At 35.8% G+C, this 18,588-nt stretch overlaps 3 protein-coding genes and 1 non-coding gene across 4 annotated transcripts; 2 read left to right on the forward strand and 2 right to left on the reverse strand.

Annotated features, from left to right (window-relative positions):
* The first annotated feature begins 2,871 nt into the window (after nt 1-2,871).
* On the forward strand, nt 2,872-6,382 carry LOC132175888 (aluminum-activated malate transporter 12-like). The gene is made up of 6 exons (XM_059587976.1): nt 2,872-3,326; nt 3,511-3,651; nt 4,088-4,360; nt 4,522-4,643; nt 4,734-4,877; nt 5,713-6,382. Exons 1-6 carry the CDS (start codon nt 3,008-3,010, stop codon nt 6,340-6,342), a joined length of 1,629 nt encoding a protein of 542 aa, XP_059443959.1. The 5' UTR covers nt 2,872-3,007; the 3' UTR covers nt 6,343-6,382.
* A 149-nt stretch (nt 6,383-6,531) lies between these two features.
* Nucleotides 6,532-6,603, reverse strand: TRNAC-GCA (transfer RNA cysteine (anticodon GCA)). The gene has a single exon. It is a non-coding gene; the product is annotated as a tRNA-Cys (tRNA).
* A 2,056-nt stretch (nt 6,604-8,659) lies between these two features.
* On the forward strand, nt 8,660-9,943 carry LOC132175947 (uncharacterized). Its single transcript, XM_059588045.1, has 2 exons — nt 8,660-8,869; nt 9,268-9,943. The coding sequence occupies exons 1-2, from the start codon at nt 8,698-8,700 to the stop codon at nt 9,786-9,788; spliced, it is 693 nt and encodes a 230-aa protein (XP_059444028.1). The 5' UTR covers nt 8,660-8,697; the 3' UTR covers nt 9,789-9,943.
* Nucleotides 9,944-11,958: 2,015 nt separating this feature from the next.
* Nucleotides 11,959-14,900, reverse strand: LOC132175381 (NAC domain-containing protein 71-like). The gene is made up of 5 exons (XM_059587321.1): nt 14,141-14,900; nt 13,275-13,552; nt 12,825-13,145; nt 12,500-12,737; nt 11,959-12,416 (listed from the first exon to the last, which is right to left on the reverse strand). Exons 1-5 carry the CDS (start codon nt 14,295-14,297, stop codon nt 12,304-12,306), a joined length of 1,107 nt encoding a protein of 368 aa, XP_059443304.1. The 5' UTR covers nt 14,298-14,900; the 3' UTR covers nt 11,959-12,303.
* Between the last annotated feature and the right edge of the window lie 3,688 nt (nt 14,901-18,588).

An 18,588-nucleotide genomic window follows, 5' to 3' on the forward strand; every position in this document is an offset into this window, starting at 1 on the left:
AAGAGAAGAGAACCTTGTTGACGAAGATGATTTTCTTTTCTTTGTTGTCGTATGTGATGTTTTAAAATGTAAAGACGGTTAGTTTATCACGTTTAATGGAAGGGGGAGCCATGTTTTAAACTATAAAGATGGTTAGTTTATCACGTTCAATGGAAGGGGAAGCCATGTTTGAGTGAAAGTGAAACAAAATATTGAAATCAAAACAAAATGAAAAACACTTGAAAAGAACAAAAAATGTACTAACGTAATTAAATTTGATTTTTGAAATATTTTGAACATGAGGACAATCTAGAAACAAACTTAAAAACGTTTGGAGAGAAGAAAAAATTGTACAAATTAAACGAACATTTTTTTTTTCCTCAAGAAGCACAAAAAGAAAAAGAAAGAGAAGAAAACCTTGTTGACGAACATTTGGAGAGAACAAAAATTGTACAAACGTAATTAAATCTAATTTTTGAAATATTTTGAGCAAGAGGACGATCTAGAAACAAACTGAAAAACGTTTGGAGAGAACGTTTTTTTTTTTTTTTCTCAAGAAGCACAAAAAGAAAAAGAAAGAGAAGAGAACCTTGTTGACGAAGATGATTTTCTTTTCTTTGTTGTCGTATGTGATGTTTTAAAATGTAAATACGGTTAGTTTATCACGTTTCATGGAAGGGGAAGCAGTGTTTGAGTGAAAGTGTGAAACATAGTAACTTTTGATTATTTTTAACTTAAAATGGCACTTGGCAGCATTTTAAAACGCCACATGTCGCAATTTTATGCCCTCCTACTAAAAACTCCCCTATTATATATATATATATATTAGATTAGATTAGATTAGATATATTAGATTAAATTAGATTCCTAAGATGAATCTTCTCCACCCAAAAAAACCTATTCATTCTCATCAATCCCTAATCGATCATTAATGCAATCAAAATCATGCCCTACAAGGAAATAATTGACATATTGGACCAAGGAACCTCCCCCATAGAAATGGAGAGGATATTTGAAATGGAGAAAGACGTCACTTCCCAAGAACAATCGACCTGTAGACTCTTGAACTCCAAAAGACTATTCCCATAGACTAACTTACTATCTTAGGCATTAGAGTCTTCTGGTTAACTTTTTCTCCACCCCCTATTTCTTGCATTTACCATACATAACTCCCTTGCCAATTGAAGGCAGGAGAAACTACTCTATAAAAGTAAGGTAATCCATATTAGAAGAACACACATTCTTCCTCTCCCACTCTCTTTATTCAATTTTTTTAGATACTTTATTGACTTAGGCATTAGAGTCGTCTGGTTGGTTTTTTCTCCCACCGGCATCATCCCAATAGTGTTTCCTTATTTTGCAGGTGACTTGTTGCCAGTTCAACCCGTTCAAAAGATGGTTCAACAAAGCTCCAAACTGATGATGAAGCCAAGTTTTCTAAATGGATGCTGACATTCTATGTGGTTGGCTCAACGGTGCACGGCCGGTTGACCAAACTCAAGTGGCATAGACGGTGCGCTAAAAGTCTAAAAGGTCCTGCTCAGAGTCACAGGTTGCATGCAGCTAGTTGCCCCAATATTTCAAACTTTCCACAAATGGAAGGAAGGAACCTTTGTTGTTAACCTAACATCATGAAATATATGAGCCACTTTTCTTGTAGTACGTTGTTCTCACACAGCTGGGGGGTTGATTTTTGTTGTGCAATCTCCCGTGCCTACTCTACTTCTTTAAATGAAACTCAGGCTTTTCCAAGTGGCACTAGCTTTTCTTTTTTCTCACTTTTTGACTTCTTTTCTGTTCGTGAGAAGTAAAAAGTTTGTGAAATGGACTTGTGATTTTCACCTCTTATTCGTGTCTTGTTCTGTACCAAACAATCATCCTTAATAATCCTTAAAAACCAACCTCATGTTTTTAAGGCTGAAATTAATTAAGTGGGTTCTTTTTCAAATTCACCAAAGATTCAAAACAAGTTGAGGTGAGCATGGATTGTAAATATGATGTTAGAAATCCTTCAATTCAATTCCCATTAGGGACTTAATATTTAAGAGAAAGTTCACATATCCTCTTCAAACTACGACCCAATTGACAATGTCCCTTCAAACTTTCAATTGTGACAATGTTCCCTCCAAACTATCAAAAATTGTCAATGTTCCCCGAGAGTACGTGGACTTTTACCCTAATATTTATAAATGTTTTTATAAATCATTAACTCTACGTGAACTACTCATTTTTTTTTTATTAATTTTTTTTTTTTTTAACATGTCCACACAAGGGAAGGAGGGGGGAGGATTCGAACTAGTGACCTTCGCTTTATGAGGCGTGGTACACAGCTGATTAAGCTATCCCTTGGGGACAACTAATCTTCTTAATATGAGATCAAAGTTTTGTAAACCGTTGGAGAATCTTGAACCTCTTTTGATTTTTCACATGGCACCATTAACCATCACAAATCCTGCTATACGAGCTTCCTATCACCTTCTTGCCTGTCTTTCAGCTCCGTGAAACATTCTTAAATTCATTGAGTGATTCCACAGCCTATTTGACTAGTTGAGCTGGAAGGCTAAAAATCCCCACCCCCCCGCCCCAATGAATCAAACAGTTTCTGCTAAACCAAAGATTCATTGCCAAGTAATGCTACATTACAGAAACCTCTAATTAATTACATTAATTGCCAGATGACTCATGTCTACCCTGTTGGACTTTTAGCCCCTGTGAAAGCAACCACCTCCAATATCTGCCTTCCCTAAATGGAATGCATGTGAATTGTAGGAATACCATCGTCAGTTCCTTCTCTCTCTCTCTCTCCATATTCAAGATATAAATTAAAGTGACACAAACCGGCTAGAGAAATGTGGGGCATGTTCAAGATATAATATGGAAATTTAAATTTTTTTAATGTTTTCCATATTATGGCTGCATGTTCTTTTTTTCTTTAAAGAGGACAACCATCTGAACTTTAGCGTATTAGGATACAATAATAGTGGCCATTGCCATTATTGATTAGAGTTCTCTTGTTTCCTGTCAAGAAATGTTTCCCAAAGTTCATGCAGGCATGGAGATGAAGATGAACGACAGAATTGAAGGCTCCAACAAACCTGAGGGGAACAACTGGGAGAAACATCTCCAAATCTTTTCGCAGAAAATCAAAGGATGTCCTGGTTTGCTGTGGCAAACGATGTGGAAGGTTGGACACGACGACCCGAGAAGGGTGATCCACTCTTTGAAAGTTGGTCTGTCTCTCTCTGTGGTTTCCTTGTTATATCTTACGGAACCATTGTTCAATGGGATCGGGCAGAATGCCATTTGGGCTGTCATGACTGTTGTTGTTGTGCTTGAGTTTACAGCAGGTTTGTCTCTTTCCATAACTGTTTTTGTCTTAATGGTCTAATGACTGAAACGGGTTCGAATTCGGGACCTCTGCTCTCGTACAGTGTTAATCTCAAAAGCTTAAGTTAATAAAAAAAAAAGAAAATTAAAAATCATTTGATTTATATTTTAATAGTTATATATGCATACATTATTGGATTACAGGGGCAACTTTATGCAAGGGACTGAACAGAGGATTTGGGACACTACTGGCAGGATCATTGGCTTTCTTCATAGAGTACATTGCAAATAAATCTGGCAAGGTCTGCCGAGCAATTTTCATTGGAGCTGCAGTTTTTCTAGTTGGTAATTAAGTATCTTCTCTCCTTTTAGTATACAATTAAAGACCCAGAACTTTTAGTTATTGACATTTGCTATTCCAAAGGGGTCTTGATTTCAGTGTTTTTACATGAAGATATGAAAAAAGCCTTTGATTAGTATATTAATCTCAATTTTATTTTGATTAACTGAGTTTACTAAACTCTTCTTTTCTGTTCTGCTTGATATAATTAATGCAACTTAATTGGGGTCTAAAATAGAATTTTCAATCACAATGTTTATTGTGTTGATTTAAGAAATGAGTGTAGAGGGTCTTCATCAAAACCTTTCCAGTTTAGTGTATAGCTTCAGCTAACTTTTGATTTCAGTTTTGCTTAATTTCCTACACTTTTTCATGAGGCTAAATTTTGCATTACAGAAAAACCATGTAAATTTATGCTATTTTTCATCTTCAATTTCCCAGGAGCTGCAGCTACATACATGAGGTTCTTTCCCTACATAAAGAAGAACTATGACTACGGTGTTGTGATATTTCTCTTGACATTTAATCTGATAACTGTGTCGAGCTACCGAGTTGACAATGTCTTGAAGATCGCACATGAGCGGTTCTACACCATTGCCATTGGCTGTGGTGTGTGCTTGTTGATGAGTTTGTTGATATTTCCAAATTGGTCAGGGGAAGACCTCCATCATTCCACTGTTTCCAAGCTTGAAGGCCTAGCAAGATCTATACAAGGTATATCTATATATATATATGCAAATTGTTTCAATTATAGAACCTTTGAAGATGAATGCTAGTGATATATACTACTGAAACTTCAGTGTTAATCATGTCACAATGTTCTTTTGCTTGATTATGTCTATGAATACTAGTAATATGTGATGTAAATTGTGCAGCTTGTGTCGATGAATACTTTAATGATCCTAATTTGGAAGAAACTGGAATCAAATCGGCAGAAGATCCTATTTATGATGGTTATAAGGCTGTTTTGGACTCAAAATCCATTGATGAGACCCTGGTATATGAGTTTTCCAAACCTTTATTGTATTCAAACGCATATAACTAGCTCTACCATGTTCTTGAAATGATTGTATTGTGATTTATGTAGGCTTTACATGCAAGTTGGGAGCCAAGGCACTCAAGATATTGTTATAGGTTTCCATGGCAGCAATATGTGAAACTGGGAGTTGTTCTTCGCCATTTTGGCTACACGGTTGTAGCTTTACATGGATGTTTGCAGACTGAAATTCAGGTAATACAAATGATTTTTTCTTATAATTCATCTCTACAAGCCATTGTGGCCAGAGTGTTTTCAAAATTAATACAGGTATATATGCATGTTTTTGCGTGTTTTGGGAACTTTTTAAAATAGAAGCATTTAAGAGTCTAGTCAAAAAGAGAGTCCCATGTGAAAAAAGTAAAAAGAAAACAAAAGGCATTTATTAATGCAAACTCACATGCACCAAGGTATTGCTTTAAACCAACACTTTGATGTATACATTTGGGTCTATACCTTGAACTTAGATTCTCTCCGGTTCAAATTAATTGGAGGGGATCCAATTAGTTTTATTTGAAGAGTAAAATTGTGTTAGAAAAAAAAAAAAACAATTTTGCCCTTATAAATATAACCAATTAGATTCTCTCTAGTTCATTTGAACTGAAGAGGATTTTTGTCCCTATACTTTAGTCGTGCTACAGGGTTAGTAAGAGGTATATATATATATATATTTTTTCATCACAAAAACAAAACTCTGATCTTCTTGCCAAAATAGTAAATTTGAGATTGTTCTGGTTTCATTTTGTGCAAAACGCAATCAAATGTTTAAAATATTTTTGAACTCCATTGTTTCTTAGAGGCATATGCACACCAATTGATCAAAATTGGTGAGGACGAATAACGGAAAACGACGTTGTAAGACACCTTAGGAGCACCTTATTTTTCTGTTTTAAGTTTCTATACTACCACCATAAATGTGTCAAACATAAACTTGTAATATAATCAGTACATTTGATCTTCTTTCTCCTTAATCAGTGTTGTTTCTTGCTTGATATATGTGTTTTTTTTTTTTTTTTTTTTCTCTGGCTAGACTCCGAGATCCGTGAGAACCCTATTCAAAGACCCTTGCATCAGACTTGCAGGGGAAGTATCAAAAGTACTAATTGAACTTGCTGATAGCATAACAAATAGGTGCCACTGCTCGCCGGAGATACTCTCCGATCATCTCCACGAAGCCTTACATGACCTCAACAAAGCCATAAATTCTCAGCCAAGGCTCTTCCTTGGCTCCAACAACAGCCAAGCCACCAACATGCTTGCCATAGCGGCCGCACACGCCGAGAAGCACCGAAAAGATCAGTCCAATGGCGTCTCCTTGTCGAGCGTGAAAACCGACAGCTCTGCGTTGCTCGAATGGAAGGCGAAAAGGGCTGCCGAGAATCGGCCGAAGGAGGCGGGCGAGCGGAAGTTCTTGAGGCCGCAGCTGAGCAAGATTGCAATCACTAGCCTTGAGTTCTCGGAGGCACTTCCTTTTGCTGCTTTTGCTTCTTTGCTGGTGGAGTTGGTGGCAAAACTGGATCATGTGATAGAGGAAGTTGAGGAATTAGGGAGGATAGCATGCTTCAAAGAGTACAACAATGATGAACACATTGTTGTGACTTGTGAGAGACCACAAAGAAATGTTGCTCAAAACAATTTGCCATCCCATGGAGCAGATTAATTAGTAGAAAAGGTTTTAGGTAGATATTGAATTATTATAATTAAACACTTTCTTCCGGCCATTTTGCTTTCAAGAAATTTAGCATCGAAGTGAATAAACCTTACATCAACATTTTGGGTATCTAAATTTGGCTGGCTCGGTATAGGCTAATTTATGAAGAAAAAAACATAAAATTAAAAGAGGAAAAAAAGGGCCCAACCGGGTTCGAACCGGTGACCTCTTGATCTGCAGTCAAATGCTCTACCACTGAGCTATGGACCCTGTTGATGCGAAATTACGCACGATCTACAAAATAATGTTAATTAAATTCAAGTGCTTCGGTTAATCAGATCGATCGAGGATGGCTATGAACTTGTAAACCTTAATCCAAAGCCATCAAATTCTTTAAGCAATATATAAAACTTAATACTTGGCACTTTTTCCCAGTTACTATATATATATATATATCATCGCTTCATAATTGGATTATTTTATTAATTACTCTATTTTTTTTAAAAAAATTGGATTGAGATCCTTTAAGATGTCATATGATAAAATTGAACAGTTTTTTTTATTTCACTGTTTAAATTAATAATCCATGCTCCAAACTATTGACAATGCCATATTAGTCAAAAAAAAAAAAAAAAAAAAGTAGAATATTGAAGAGTGGGTCATGATTATAATATTATTCCCTATAGTTCTTAGGGTATTTTACTGTGTAGATTTTCTTTAAATATTATAAGTTATTAAAAATGATAAATGTTAGGTATAACAAAATATCAATGATTTAATTTGAAAACAATAATCGAGATTAGGTAAAATAACTTAAGAGTATTCTAAGAAATCCTGATCCTTGAAAAATAATGCCTACCTATATTCCCACCCTATTCAACGAACATGATTTTGGCTATTTTGTATGCTCCTCAATTTGGATTTACGTAAAAAGAACACAAAAAAAATCATATGAAAGTCCAAACGATGAATGCTGTAATCTAATAAAAAGACCATTTTTTATTCGTAAAAGTCCTAGGTGGTATGAGGCCACAATCTCATCCGTAGTTGTTGTAGCCCCACCCATTGATGGGGCCTATGGGCTCTTGCCATCTAAGACTTTTATGAGCAAAAAATGATCTTTTTTATTGCACTATAGCATATCTCGACTCCAAACTATATGATTTGAATCAAAAACATAAGTGGATAGCTAGTTTAAAGTCATGAACAATTTTATATTTCTGAAAAAAAGAAAAAAAAAAAAAAAAACTTCACTTAAGACTCCACAAATGTTAACACATTTTGAGAAAATCTCTCAAATTTTAAAAACTCTCAATTTCACCCTTTGAACTTTCAATTTGATGATATGTACCCTCATATTTTAGATTTTAAACGTTAAAAGTGATAAAATAACTTTTATATCTCATACTTTTTTATAAAATTTCAAATTTACCTTTAATTTCAAATTTTTTAAAAAAAAATCAAAGGGCAATTTGGTTTTTTTAATCATTTCCGTTAAGGGTTTATGGCTGAATCTGATAGGGGGGGTCAATTGAATTAAATGGAAAGTTCATATGATTAAATTAAGAGTTTTTAAAATTGGAAGGTCTTTTAAAAGTGAAGTTTCGTTAAAAAAAAAACAAAAAAAAAAAGGAAAATAAAAAGAGGATTTCATATTTAGGCTACATGACAATATGACATAAGCAACCACGCTCGAGAGTCGAACCATACCCTTTTTGTCTTCTTCATAGGAAAACAGCTCTACTGCTCTAGAATGATCGAAAGGTGGGCTTAAGTTTAATCCTGAGCATGGCATTATTGACTAAATTAAATCACTTACGTGATGGGGTTTTGTCAAATTATTTAATCTTGATACAAGATGCAACAAAGGAAGGCTTGAACGAAATCAATAATAGCTCATCAATTGTCATTTTCAAAAATGTTTATACCAAATTTCGCAGACCTAATTTTGCCCTCTTTGCGAATGAAAGAGATCTGAATCATCAGAGAGGCGCCGTCATGCGGCTAACGGGAAAGCCTCCGACAACCGAGTCAATATTTTTGTTTCAAGAAGAGAAAATGGGGTGAAGATAATTCTTCTAGAGAGAAGACGTACCTCATTGAGATAATGAGTTGTGTAGATCCTATTTAAGGATCAAGATTTTCATTATTGTCAAATCTGGATGAGCATGGACCACCCCACACTCCACAACATAGATGAAATGATGGGACCTTTGGGCTGTGGGTACTGCTTTGATCAGACGAGTAGCAAAGTGACATGTGTCATTAAATGGGTAGAGAAGGTTCAAAAGATAAGTTATGGTTTTGATGATTTTTGTGAGGACACAGGTGAAAGAGTGGTGGGAATGGATTAGTCCTCTGCAGATGGCTTTTTGCATCTCAAACACCATTTCATATGGGTGGAACAGAAGCCCATATTGCTTATTTGGTTGGAGCATTGGCAAGAAAAAAATTGATGACAGGGAACAGACCAAGTACCATGACAACATTGATCTTCCTTTCTCACTGTCTTTGGTTGATAAAACATTCTTAAGGGGTACTCTCTTCTCTCTCTCTCTCTCAATGCACATGAATATTAGTGTTCATCTATCATGACTTCAACCAAATGGATAGCATTTTTTATAAGATTTGTTTATAAGATAAAATGATGGTGGCATGAGAAAGAAAATGATATAATCACATGGTCTTAGGTTGTGCCTTGCTTTATTTATATATGTTGTCGTATGAAATGGAATTCTACATGATGTTGGTAATGGAAATCATGATTTGTTTATTGATTTTAGTTGTTGCAATATTGAATTATGAAAACCTTTCTGGCATTTAAGAAATGGATGGATATAGCATTTAAAAAAGTTGGCAAAAGAATGCTAATGTGAAGTGTAACAATAAGCAGCAATCATTTTCTGTGTCAAAGTTTTGAATGATTATGAACAGGAAGGGAACTGAAATGCTGCTACAAGGCCACCATTGATGGATTTAGTGCAACAAACTTCCACAATTGCTGTGACTTCAAGGGGCCCTGCGTGATAATAGGCTGCACAAACAAGTCCTTCAAGTTTGGTGCATTTAACCCTGAAGGTTACAGAAGCACAGATGATTATTATGATACATTTGATGCATTCCTATTCTATTGGATAGACAATGAGAAGATTGAGCCCATCATTCTACCCAAGATAGGGGGAAGTGGTGCAGCCCTTTTCGATTATGCTCGGGGCGGGCCCCAATTCGGGGCCGATGGGCTGCTCATCGGGCCTCCTCTGGCACCGGTTATGGGCGGGTTTGCAGGGCCAGACACCAATTCTGGAATTGGAGATCTGAGGCAAGCTAAATCTAGATTAGGATTGTCATTTGCAAAAAGGAAAGATGGGAAAGAGTCTTTGTTTGGAGATGTGAATAAGGCTACCCTTGAAGAAGTGGAAGTTTTTTGCAGTCCTCAAATTGCAAGCTTATACTGACGTGGATAACTACAGATAATTTGTAACTTTGACTATCTCAAATAATTAAAGAAAAAGCTCCTATACTCATGGCTCTCATTGTGTAAATGTTTTCACTGTAGCAGGGTCAGAACTACTGTAATAATATCTTTGGTGATCAAAAATCATTTTAGGCATCCCTCATTCATCTAAAATAATGTGAAATATTGTCAAATAATTTCCATGAAAGGCACTTCTTTTTCCTTGTTTCATTGTCAAATAGAACTAGTGGCGCATAATGGATAAAAGAACTTCCTTAAATACCAAATTTCTTTGTTTGCATAGGAAGGAAAAGCGACACCATGGCTTTTAAGCCAAGAAGTAGGTGTCAAGGGCAAAGTAGTAGGGGGCGGGAGAATATATGTTAGGGAAGTTGGTAGTGTGGCATGAAAAGAATTGATGGATTGTAGGGCTTTTAGGAAAGTGTTCTTAAAGTCACTTGACAGTAGTCCCTTTATCAAGATTCTTGCCAAAGTGAAGACTGGCCGGGAGAACAATAAACAAACTTCGGCCAAGAGAAATATATTTTTATCAAACGCTTGCTAGCTTTTTATGGCTTCGTTGAGGCACTACTGCTTCACAATTGCACCCTTCATTACATGTTAAGAATCAAAATTGATTCACATCGTTGGTGATTCTTGCTACTGAGTGGCACTTTCTCAAGAAAATTATGACCTGGTCTTTGTGTGGAAGGACTTCAAGACACAACATATCAAAATAGATTACACCACAAACAATGATATTCAAAATTCTGATTTTCTTTTCTAGTCCCCAACCAAGGAATAAAGGTGGGGTTTAAGAAACTGCTGGATAACTACCAGTTTGAAACAGACAAAATTTTCTTCTTCCTTTTTCTTTGTCTTTCAGCCTGAATATCAGACTATAACATATGTGAGCAAAATATTAGAATTGAAGCCACCAATTTTGCAGACAACTTTCTATTCATTGCAGAGTCTTCAACCCTATCCTAGCTAGCTAGCTAGCAACTATTGTTTTTCTTATCTCCAATGACGATTGCAGAGTCTTTATTGTTGTTCTCTTGCAGCCAACAACCCTTTTTCATGCCAAGTTGTGGTAGCCAACAACATTCCAGGCTATCTTTTTCCTTTCAAACAATCCCTACTTGATTACTCCATATCCTAGCTTCGAACAGGTTATACAATCATAGGCAAAACTCTTTTCTAGATTTGTTTTGATATGCCCACTTTACCTTTCTGTTCTTTGTAGATAAGAGATAACTTGTTTTTATATAACAATAATGCAATCCTTTTGCTATATCTTTAGAAGATCAGACAAGATCATGCTGTTCTATCACAAGCCACATCAACATCACCACACAACCCCCCCCTTTTTCCATGTTTCTGAGATGATAGAAGACATGAAATTTTCAAATGAATGTCTCATTGGATGGAGCCTAGTAAAAAAACAGAAAAATAAAGGATGACTGGAAGTTGATTTATCTTGCAGCAGCTTCCACTCGGTATGGAAGTCTTTTAGAATCCACCAAGTACTCGAGTGCCAGCAAGGCAATGACTAACCAACAAAAAGTTCAATAAAAGCAACTTCCAAATGGAATGGATTATCAATGTAGCTATAAAAGTAAACTTTATCCTTAGCCTTAAACCTACAGAGAATATTGCATTTCCAAATCGTCAAGCAACTTGACAAACACAGGAATTAAAGAAAGCAGCTTTAGCAGCTAAAATTTGAAACATAAGATCTCTCTCCAGTTCACATGCCCGAACACTTTTTCCACTTGTTTTGTCTTTACCTTGTAGAATACAAAATTAAGCATCTTTACCTTGCAATTTTACAAAGTTAAATAAAGCAAACATTAGAAGTCCCATACTTCTTTAATAGCAATAAAAGAGTCAGACAAAATTCCATTAAAAATGCACATGCTTCTTAAATGCTCAAAGAATACATGACAATTTTATAGATTAGGGTGGAGAAAACTATAGTGGAGCTGCCCGATGGAGAAATATCTCAACAATCGAACCGCAAGCAACACACTAGAGAGATTTTCGCTTCAACGTTATGCATGCCTTGCATATAGATGAGTAGCTATTCCAGTAACATTACACGAAATTCATGCATAAAGATGCTTCCATATAGATACTCATGTTTCTGTATGGCAGCCCCAATTTTGCACTAGGAAAGAAAATATAGTTTTCAAACACTTAGAATATATACCAGAGAACAAGACAAATTTATAGAACCATGTAGATAACTGCAAGTAAACCGGATTCTGGTGCAATCGATAATAGTGATTATCACCGGGAGTACAAGCTCACAACATAAACAAGAAACTGAAAACAGACTTGGCCACTAAACCAACTCCAATTAATACAACAACATAAGAAAGACTTCTTCAGCAACCCCTTTCTGCCTAATATAGAAGGGGTTATACTCATTATTTATCATTCCAAGAATCAACGTTAAAAGGCGTTGTCTTGGAGGCCTTTACTAGATGATACAAATGCATGGAGGTAGGCGCCTACATCACAATCAACAAGTTGTCCTCCTGCAACCATAGACCACCAAGTTCCCCCAAACTCCCATCTCCACTTGCTTGCCTGCAAATTGGAGCTTGGTCCCAAGATTGCAATCCTGCATTAAAAAAGAGCTACTGTGATCTTTCTTTCCTTTTCAGAAGGGATGTTGATATCTTAGTGAACTGGTCTGGTCATAACCTTCATATGGCACATCCTCATTTCCAATAAGCCCCATGTAGTTTGCATGACCAGGGTAAGGTGACATGCAACCAATTCGAGTCAAATCATCAAAGGCTTCAATTTCCCCAGCAAAATTTGAATATGATGAACTCGGTGAGATTTCTGTATGTTCATATGGCGGCCAAGGAGTTGTCGAGCTTGGAAACTGATACTGTGGAAAGTATTCGGATGCAGCTTCTTGTACTTGCGGGTAGCCCTGCAGCAACCAAGGTAATAAGTTTCAAGAACTCTCAAAAATCTAAAAGTGGCTCACGGAAGATCCTTTGTTCCTCAAATTCAATACCTTTGAAGAATCAAGAATTAGATCAGGTGAGACCCAGAAGCTTGGAGGATTGGTCTCCATCAAAGAAGGCTCATACTCTGCAACAGGAGTAACTTCATATGGAGAAGTGATAGGGCTAGAATACTGACTCTCATTGTACCGGTAACTTGCTTGAGATGGAATGTCATTTGCGATGCTCACAGGCTCGTTTGAGGCGCTCGCGAAGGTGAAATCCCCATTGCTTGAACTGCTCCCAACCATCTTAGCTTTTGGCTCTTCATGATCATTCATCTTCTGTGCATGCTCATTTTTCTTAACAACACGGCACAAAGCAAAAGCTCCCTGGAAAGAGAATAACCAAATACAATATCATTCTCCCAAACTATACAAGGCAGCCAAGCACTAAAGTTTCCCAAACAAACTTTGAGTAAAATGTAAAGCTAACCCATGATATGAGACTGTCGAATTTACCTGAAAACTCGGCGGTCCATCCGAAAGATCATCAGAAAGGCGGTACTCATGCATTACCCAGTCCGTCCGATCTCCTAAAGGCGCCCGTCCACGATAGAAAACTAGGGTCTTCCGATACCCAGTAACAGCAGTCTGACAGACAACCTTCCTATCTTTTCCAGTGGCTTTCCAGTAGCCAGCTTTGGTGGCTCTATTTGTTCGTGAGCCATTTGGGTACTTTCGATCCCGGGGACAGAAGAAGAACCATTCCATATCTCGTTTAGGAAGGAATGATTTCTCTGCAATACGCAGCTTTGAGATCAGATTTCTCCAAAATGTCCCCCAACAATAAACTTAAAATGAAAGTAATGATGAAACCAATTAGAGGGAAAACTTTTGTTGTAATGTTTCTTTTTCACAACATCTTTGGGAATAAAAGGAACAACAATTGAACCGCCTTTTAGAAGATAAAAGTTGAAGGCCCCATGGGAAAAAGAAATTTTATGACAGTTATTAGCCATAAAGAACAATGATAGAAGAAATCAAATAAACAAAACGAACAAAAAAATTACTTTCCAACACTAAAGTATTCTCTGTTCACACTTGCATGAATTTTAATTCAATAAATTCAAGAATAAAACCACAAACACTCGCTACTCTGCCAAATTTCTAGCGCACCAATGTTATGTACGGGGTGATTTTGTAATGATCATGACATTTCAACAATCTCCAACACAAGCCTAAGTTTTAATTCAAACCAATACAGATTGTTCTGATATTCACTTTCAGATGCTTACAAACTCACACATTAAGGCTGCAAGTTTGAGTAGAGATGAAGATGCTGACAAACTTTAACAAAAATTCAAAAAGACTGATTCGAAGAGTACCTGGCAACTCCCATGGATCGAATTTATACAAATCCACCACGGGAATAACTTCGAGCTCAATTTCCTGCCCATCCACTTTTCTTTTCAGGTAATAACCCACCAATTCTGCATCGGTTGGGTGGAACCGAAATCCCGGTGGCAGTGAGGTCCCTCCCATAATTAAGCTCCTAGGAGAACTATCTAATTCTCTAAAAACAGCCGGGGGAAGAAATAGAACTGATAGAAAAGCTAGAAAATTTAGGCACAAAAATTCCAAAACTTCCAGTCAGGTACCTACACTGTACCTATTAAAGATCTGGAAGATCCAAAAATAAAAGCTTTTATCAACAATTGATTTTTTGTCGACAGCCGAGTACAACTTCCATAGAATGCATCCGTTGGGCAACGGAATCATTGTCTACAAGATTCAAGATTTTTTTATGATGGAAGTATCACCCCCCAAAAATTTCCCCTGAAATTTTAGTCACAGAACAAAGTTGAAATGAACAGAAACTTGAACTTTAAGCAACACCCAGAAGCTGAAACAGCTTAAATTCCAAAATTAAACCCTCAATTCAAAGTTCTGAAACCAAAATGAACAAAGAACTAGTTAGAACTTGCAAAATTGGAACCTATTGAAAAACCCAGAAGCTAGAACCATTTAAAATAACTTATAAAAAAGTATCTTGAAATGGGTTCGGACTAAAATCTGCTACCAATTTATAAAAGATCAGTGAGTAGCAAGAAACAAAGAAGAAGAAGAAGAGGAGGAGGAGGAGGAGGAGGAGGTAGAAGAGTAGAGTAAAAAGGAGTGGCAAATGGGATGCGCTTTATATAGGGTGTGAGGGGGAACCAACAGTCCAAAAACACACACCGAAAGTTTGAGATTGCTTGTCTCAAGCGTACCCAAAATTCCAATGGAGTGGCCCACGTAACTCGAACTAGTTCACACTTAACAGTTACTTCCCGCCAAATCAATTGATGACCGTTACTTTGATGGCTTTCATGTTTGCCTGCCTACTTGGCTTCACTAGAAATTCCAATGGTGAAATATCAATTAATTATTTAATTAATCTTGATTACATAAAATTAATCAGTACTCATTAGTCACTTGTTGAATGACCTATTTCATTCTCGATCCACCTAATAAGCTTGTTTGTCTATGATTTGGCAATTTTGAGTTGAGTCTAGTTCCAACCAAAAACCTAAGCCAACTCGTTGTCTATAGGTTGCAGCATTACAACTTCTTTTTGACTGAAAAATTCCAAAAAATGATTCCTTTGATGTGAATTTTGCCCTTTTAACACTTCAATGATTGAGATAAAATGTCTTTTCTTTCTTATTTCACCGTCAAAATGAAAAGACAAGGTTAATTACATTTACCTCATCAACAACCATTCTCAAATGGTTCCGTCATCCCCTAGAGGTGGCTTAACAATCATCTCTTCTTTTTCTTTTTAATTTTTAATTATTATTTTTTTGGTGGCTCGGCTACCTCCTAAGAATGGTTCGACAACCACCCTTCTTGCATGTGTGTGAGTATGTGCATTTTTTCTTAAGTTTACAGTTTTTTTTTTTTTTTGTAATTTTTTAGGGCATTTTCATGATATGAAAATAATTGAGCACATGCATATTGTATGTGCATTTTTCTAGCAAAGAAATGACTTTTTTTTTTTCCCAACATTTGGTAGTCAAAAGGGAATTGAATAAGACAGTTGGTACTTCATGAGAACAGTGTGTAGACGAATAGTAGCCGAGAGAAAATTAAGTGTAATTAACCGAGAAAGATATGTAGTGGGTTTGTATAAGATGTTAAATCATCATTTATCTTAAATTTTTTAAATTAATTGAAATAATAGATAAAATAGAGTTAAAGTTCAAACTTAAGACATCCGATTAATTTTACAATTCATCCAAACATAAGAAAATTTATGTTAAACAAGAAAAATGTTAGTAAATGTAGTTCTTAAATTCATTGATTGTGTTATTAATATGTCAAGGTCTCACAATCACTTCAATTTATTGTCAAATCATGGTGAAAACTTGTGATACATGTTATCATTTTCCATCACCCGTGGGGAGGGGGGGCCTTAATCTGAATAATCTGAATTGAACACAATTGCCGAGCTGGTCAAACGCGGCATTGATTGGGGAATTTATTGGCTTTCTTGGTCATAAACCCTCCTTCCACGTCATCCTGAGTCGGACAAAACACTTTTTCTTTATTTTTATCGAAAGCGATGGTGTCATCAACCAGAACCCTTCCCTTAAAAAGCACAAGGAAAGAACCCAAAAGTGCTTCACGAGTTCTTGAGCTTTTGTGGAATTACCAAACGCACCTTAGTGGAAGCTTTTTTTTTATTTTTGGAATTCACATGCATATATAATATATAAGGTGTACTTTGTTAATCCCCGTTTGGTGGGACCAATTAACGTAATGTTTTTGCAAAGAATATATACGGGCATGGGTTCAATAATGGGACAACTTGCTTCCACATTTAGATAGACTTTATGAATTTGGATGGGGATTAATGTGAGTGCGGTTGGGAACTACTTTTTTTTCTAATTTTCAAAAGCCAAAAATTGTATTCCACCAAAAACTTATAATATTTTGTCAACTTGTTTTAAGAAATCAAAAGCTCACTAATAGGTGGAAATGAGAAACATTGACGTCTCATTAATTAATCACTAGTGGGATTAATTAATCTTTTCTTTTTACTACATTAGGACCTAGGAAAAGGGATAAAAGAGACTCAATTCACAATTTGCTTTAGTGTAATTTGTAGTATAAAAAGCAAGAGGACACACAAGTGATGGGATATATGTTTGTTTTCAAGTCTTATTAATTTTGTTCGGTACAACTATAAACTGTTGCGGTTAGTGGATAGAGAGTTGATATTTTCGGAAAAACAAAAAATAAAAAATAGCTCGTCGTATATGTTACTTTGTTTATTCTTATAGTATTCTCATTTTCGTTTATACACTACAACCACAAAATTGAAAATTTGAAACTCTAAATCACTCTAATTTTAATTTGACATGCCACTTTTTTTTAATATGTGACATTTTTCAAGCCATTAGATGCAAAGAACGGCCTCAAAGTTTGTAACTTTAGAATCTACCAATTTCTTTAAAATTGTAAGAAATCTTTATCTCAAAATTCGTTAGCACAAATCAAATACGTCGACTAACAATGACTTTAGATAGCGCAAATAGGGCCATAACGTTATTGGTGAACTCTCTTCTAAATTGGGCCTTGTATTGTTTTTGTATCTCTCTCTCACACACACACTCTCTCACACACACACACCGAAAAAACTAAAAAAAAAAAAGAGAGGATAAATCAATGGGGTTGTAGAGTTTCTTTCTTGTTGAAATCAGCAAGGCAAAAAGAACCAACTTAAGGTTTTGCTTTTTGGCCTTTTAAGAGCATTTGGTTGCTCTAAAAGTCTAGTGGTTGTATTTCATCCATACAAATTGTGTAATATATTATAAATAATGGAACATATTACTACCAAAAAAAAAAAAAAACTATTTCTCAAGATGGGAAACAAGGGCAAGACTATTACTTGCCACCATGGTCAAAAAAAAAAAAAAAATTGTACTAGGCCTAACAATTCTTATTTTGAAGTAACAAGAGACGGAGCCAAAAATTATTATGGGTAAGGGTAAGGGCAAAAAATTTTGGCTGCTAGGGGCAATACTTTTTAATTTTTTTTTTTACCTTATATATATTTAGAAGTTGAGGGGAGAGGCCATCGCCTATGCCAGTCCCCCGCCCTCTGTCTCTAGCCACAATCTATTTGTTACTTTGTATGCCTAAAACTGGCTGGAGGACTATTTAGTATTTACCACCTTGTGATTTGCCATTATTCAATCATTTTATGACCAATAATTCACAATTGGATGGCATAAATTTTCTCATACGCCCAACCAGCTTTTCATACCTAAAACTTTTGTAAAATTTTATCTTATATGAATAAATAAAAAGAATAAAAATTTTTGGTAGAAGTGATTTCAAAGTGAAAAGGAGCTTTTAAACTTGTGAAATGTAAATGTAAATGTAGTGGGGCTATGTAACTTACAAGAAGACAAAAAAAATAAAATAAAATAAAATAAAAAAACAAAAGATGTTGATGATGGTGTAATTGTGAGAGAATGATAATTGAAGGAAGAAGGAAGGAGGGGTCTTTTATGGGGAATTGGAAAATAGGAAGACCACCTTATCTTTGTCATTGTTTGTCTACTGCTTTCGGTTCCCTTTGTCCCCTGATGGCTGATGCCAATGTGCAACAACAACAACTCCCTCTAATCAACGGCACTCCTCACACGCAGAAACAAAAAAAAAAAAACATTGGAAAGAGAAACAATGTCACAATTATATGGGTTCCAATGTTGCCTAGAAAACCAAAAAAAGGATATAAAGTGATCTCTAAATTCAACCAAGTAATTCATGCCTATAATAATAC

Source organism: Corylus avellana, chromosome ca3 (genome assembly GCF_901000735.1).
Source record: "Corylus avellana chromosome ca3, CavTom2PMs-1.0".
In the NCBI taxonomy this organism is placed as follows: domain Eukaryota; kingdom Viridiplantae; phylum Streptophyta; class Magnoliopsida; order Fagales; family Betulaceae; genus Corylus; species Corylus avellana.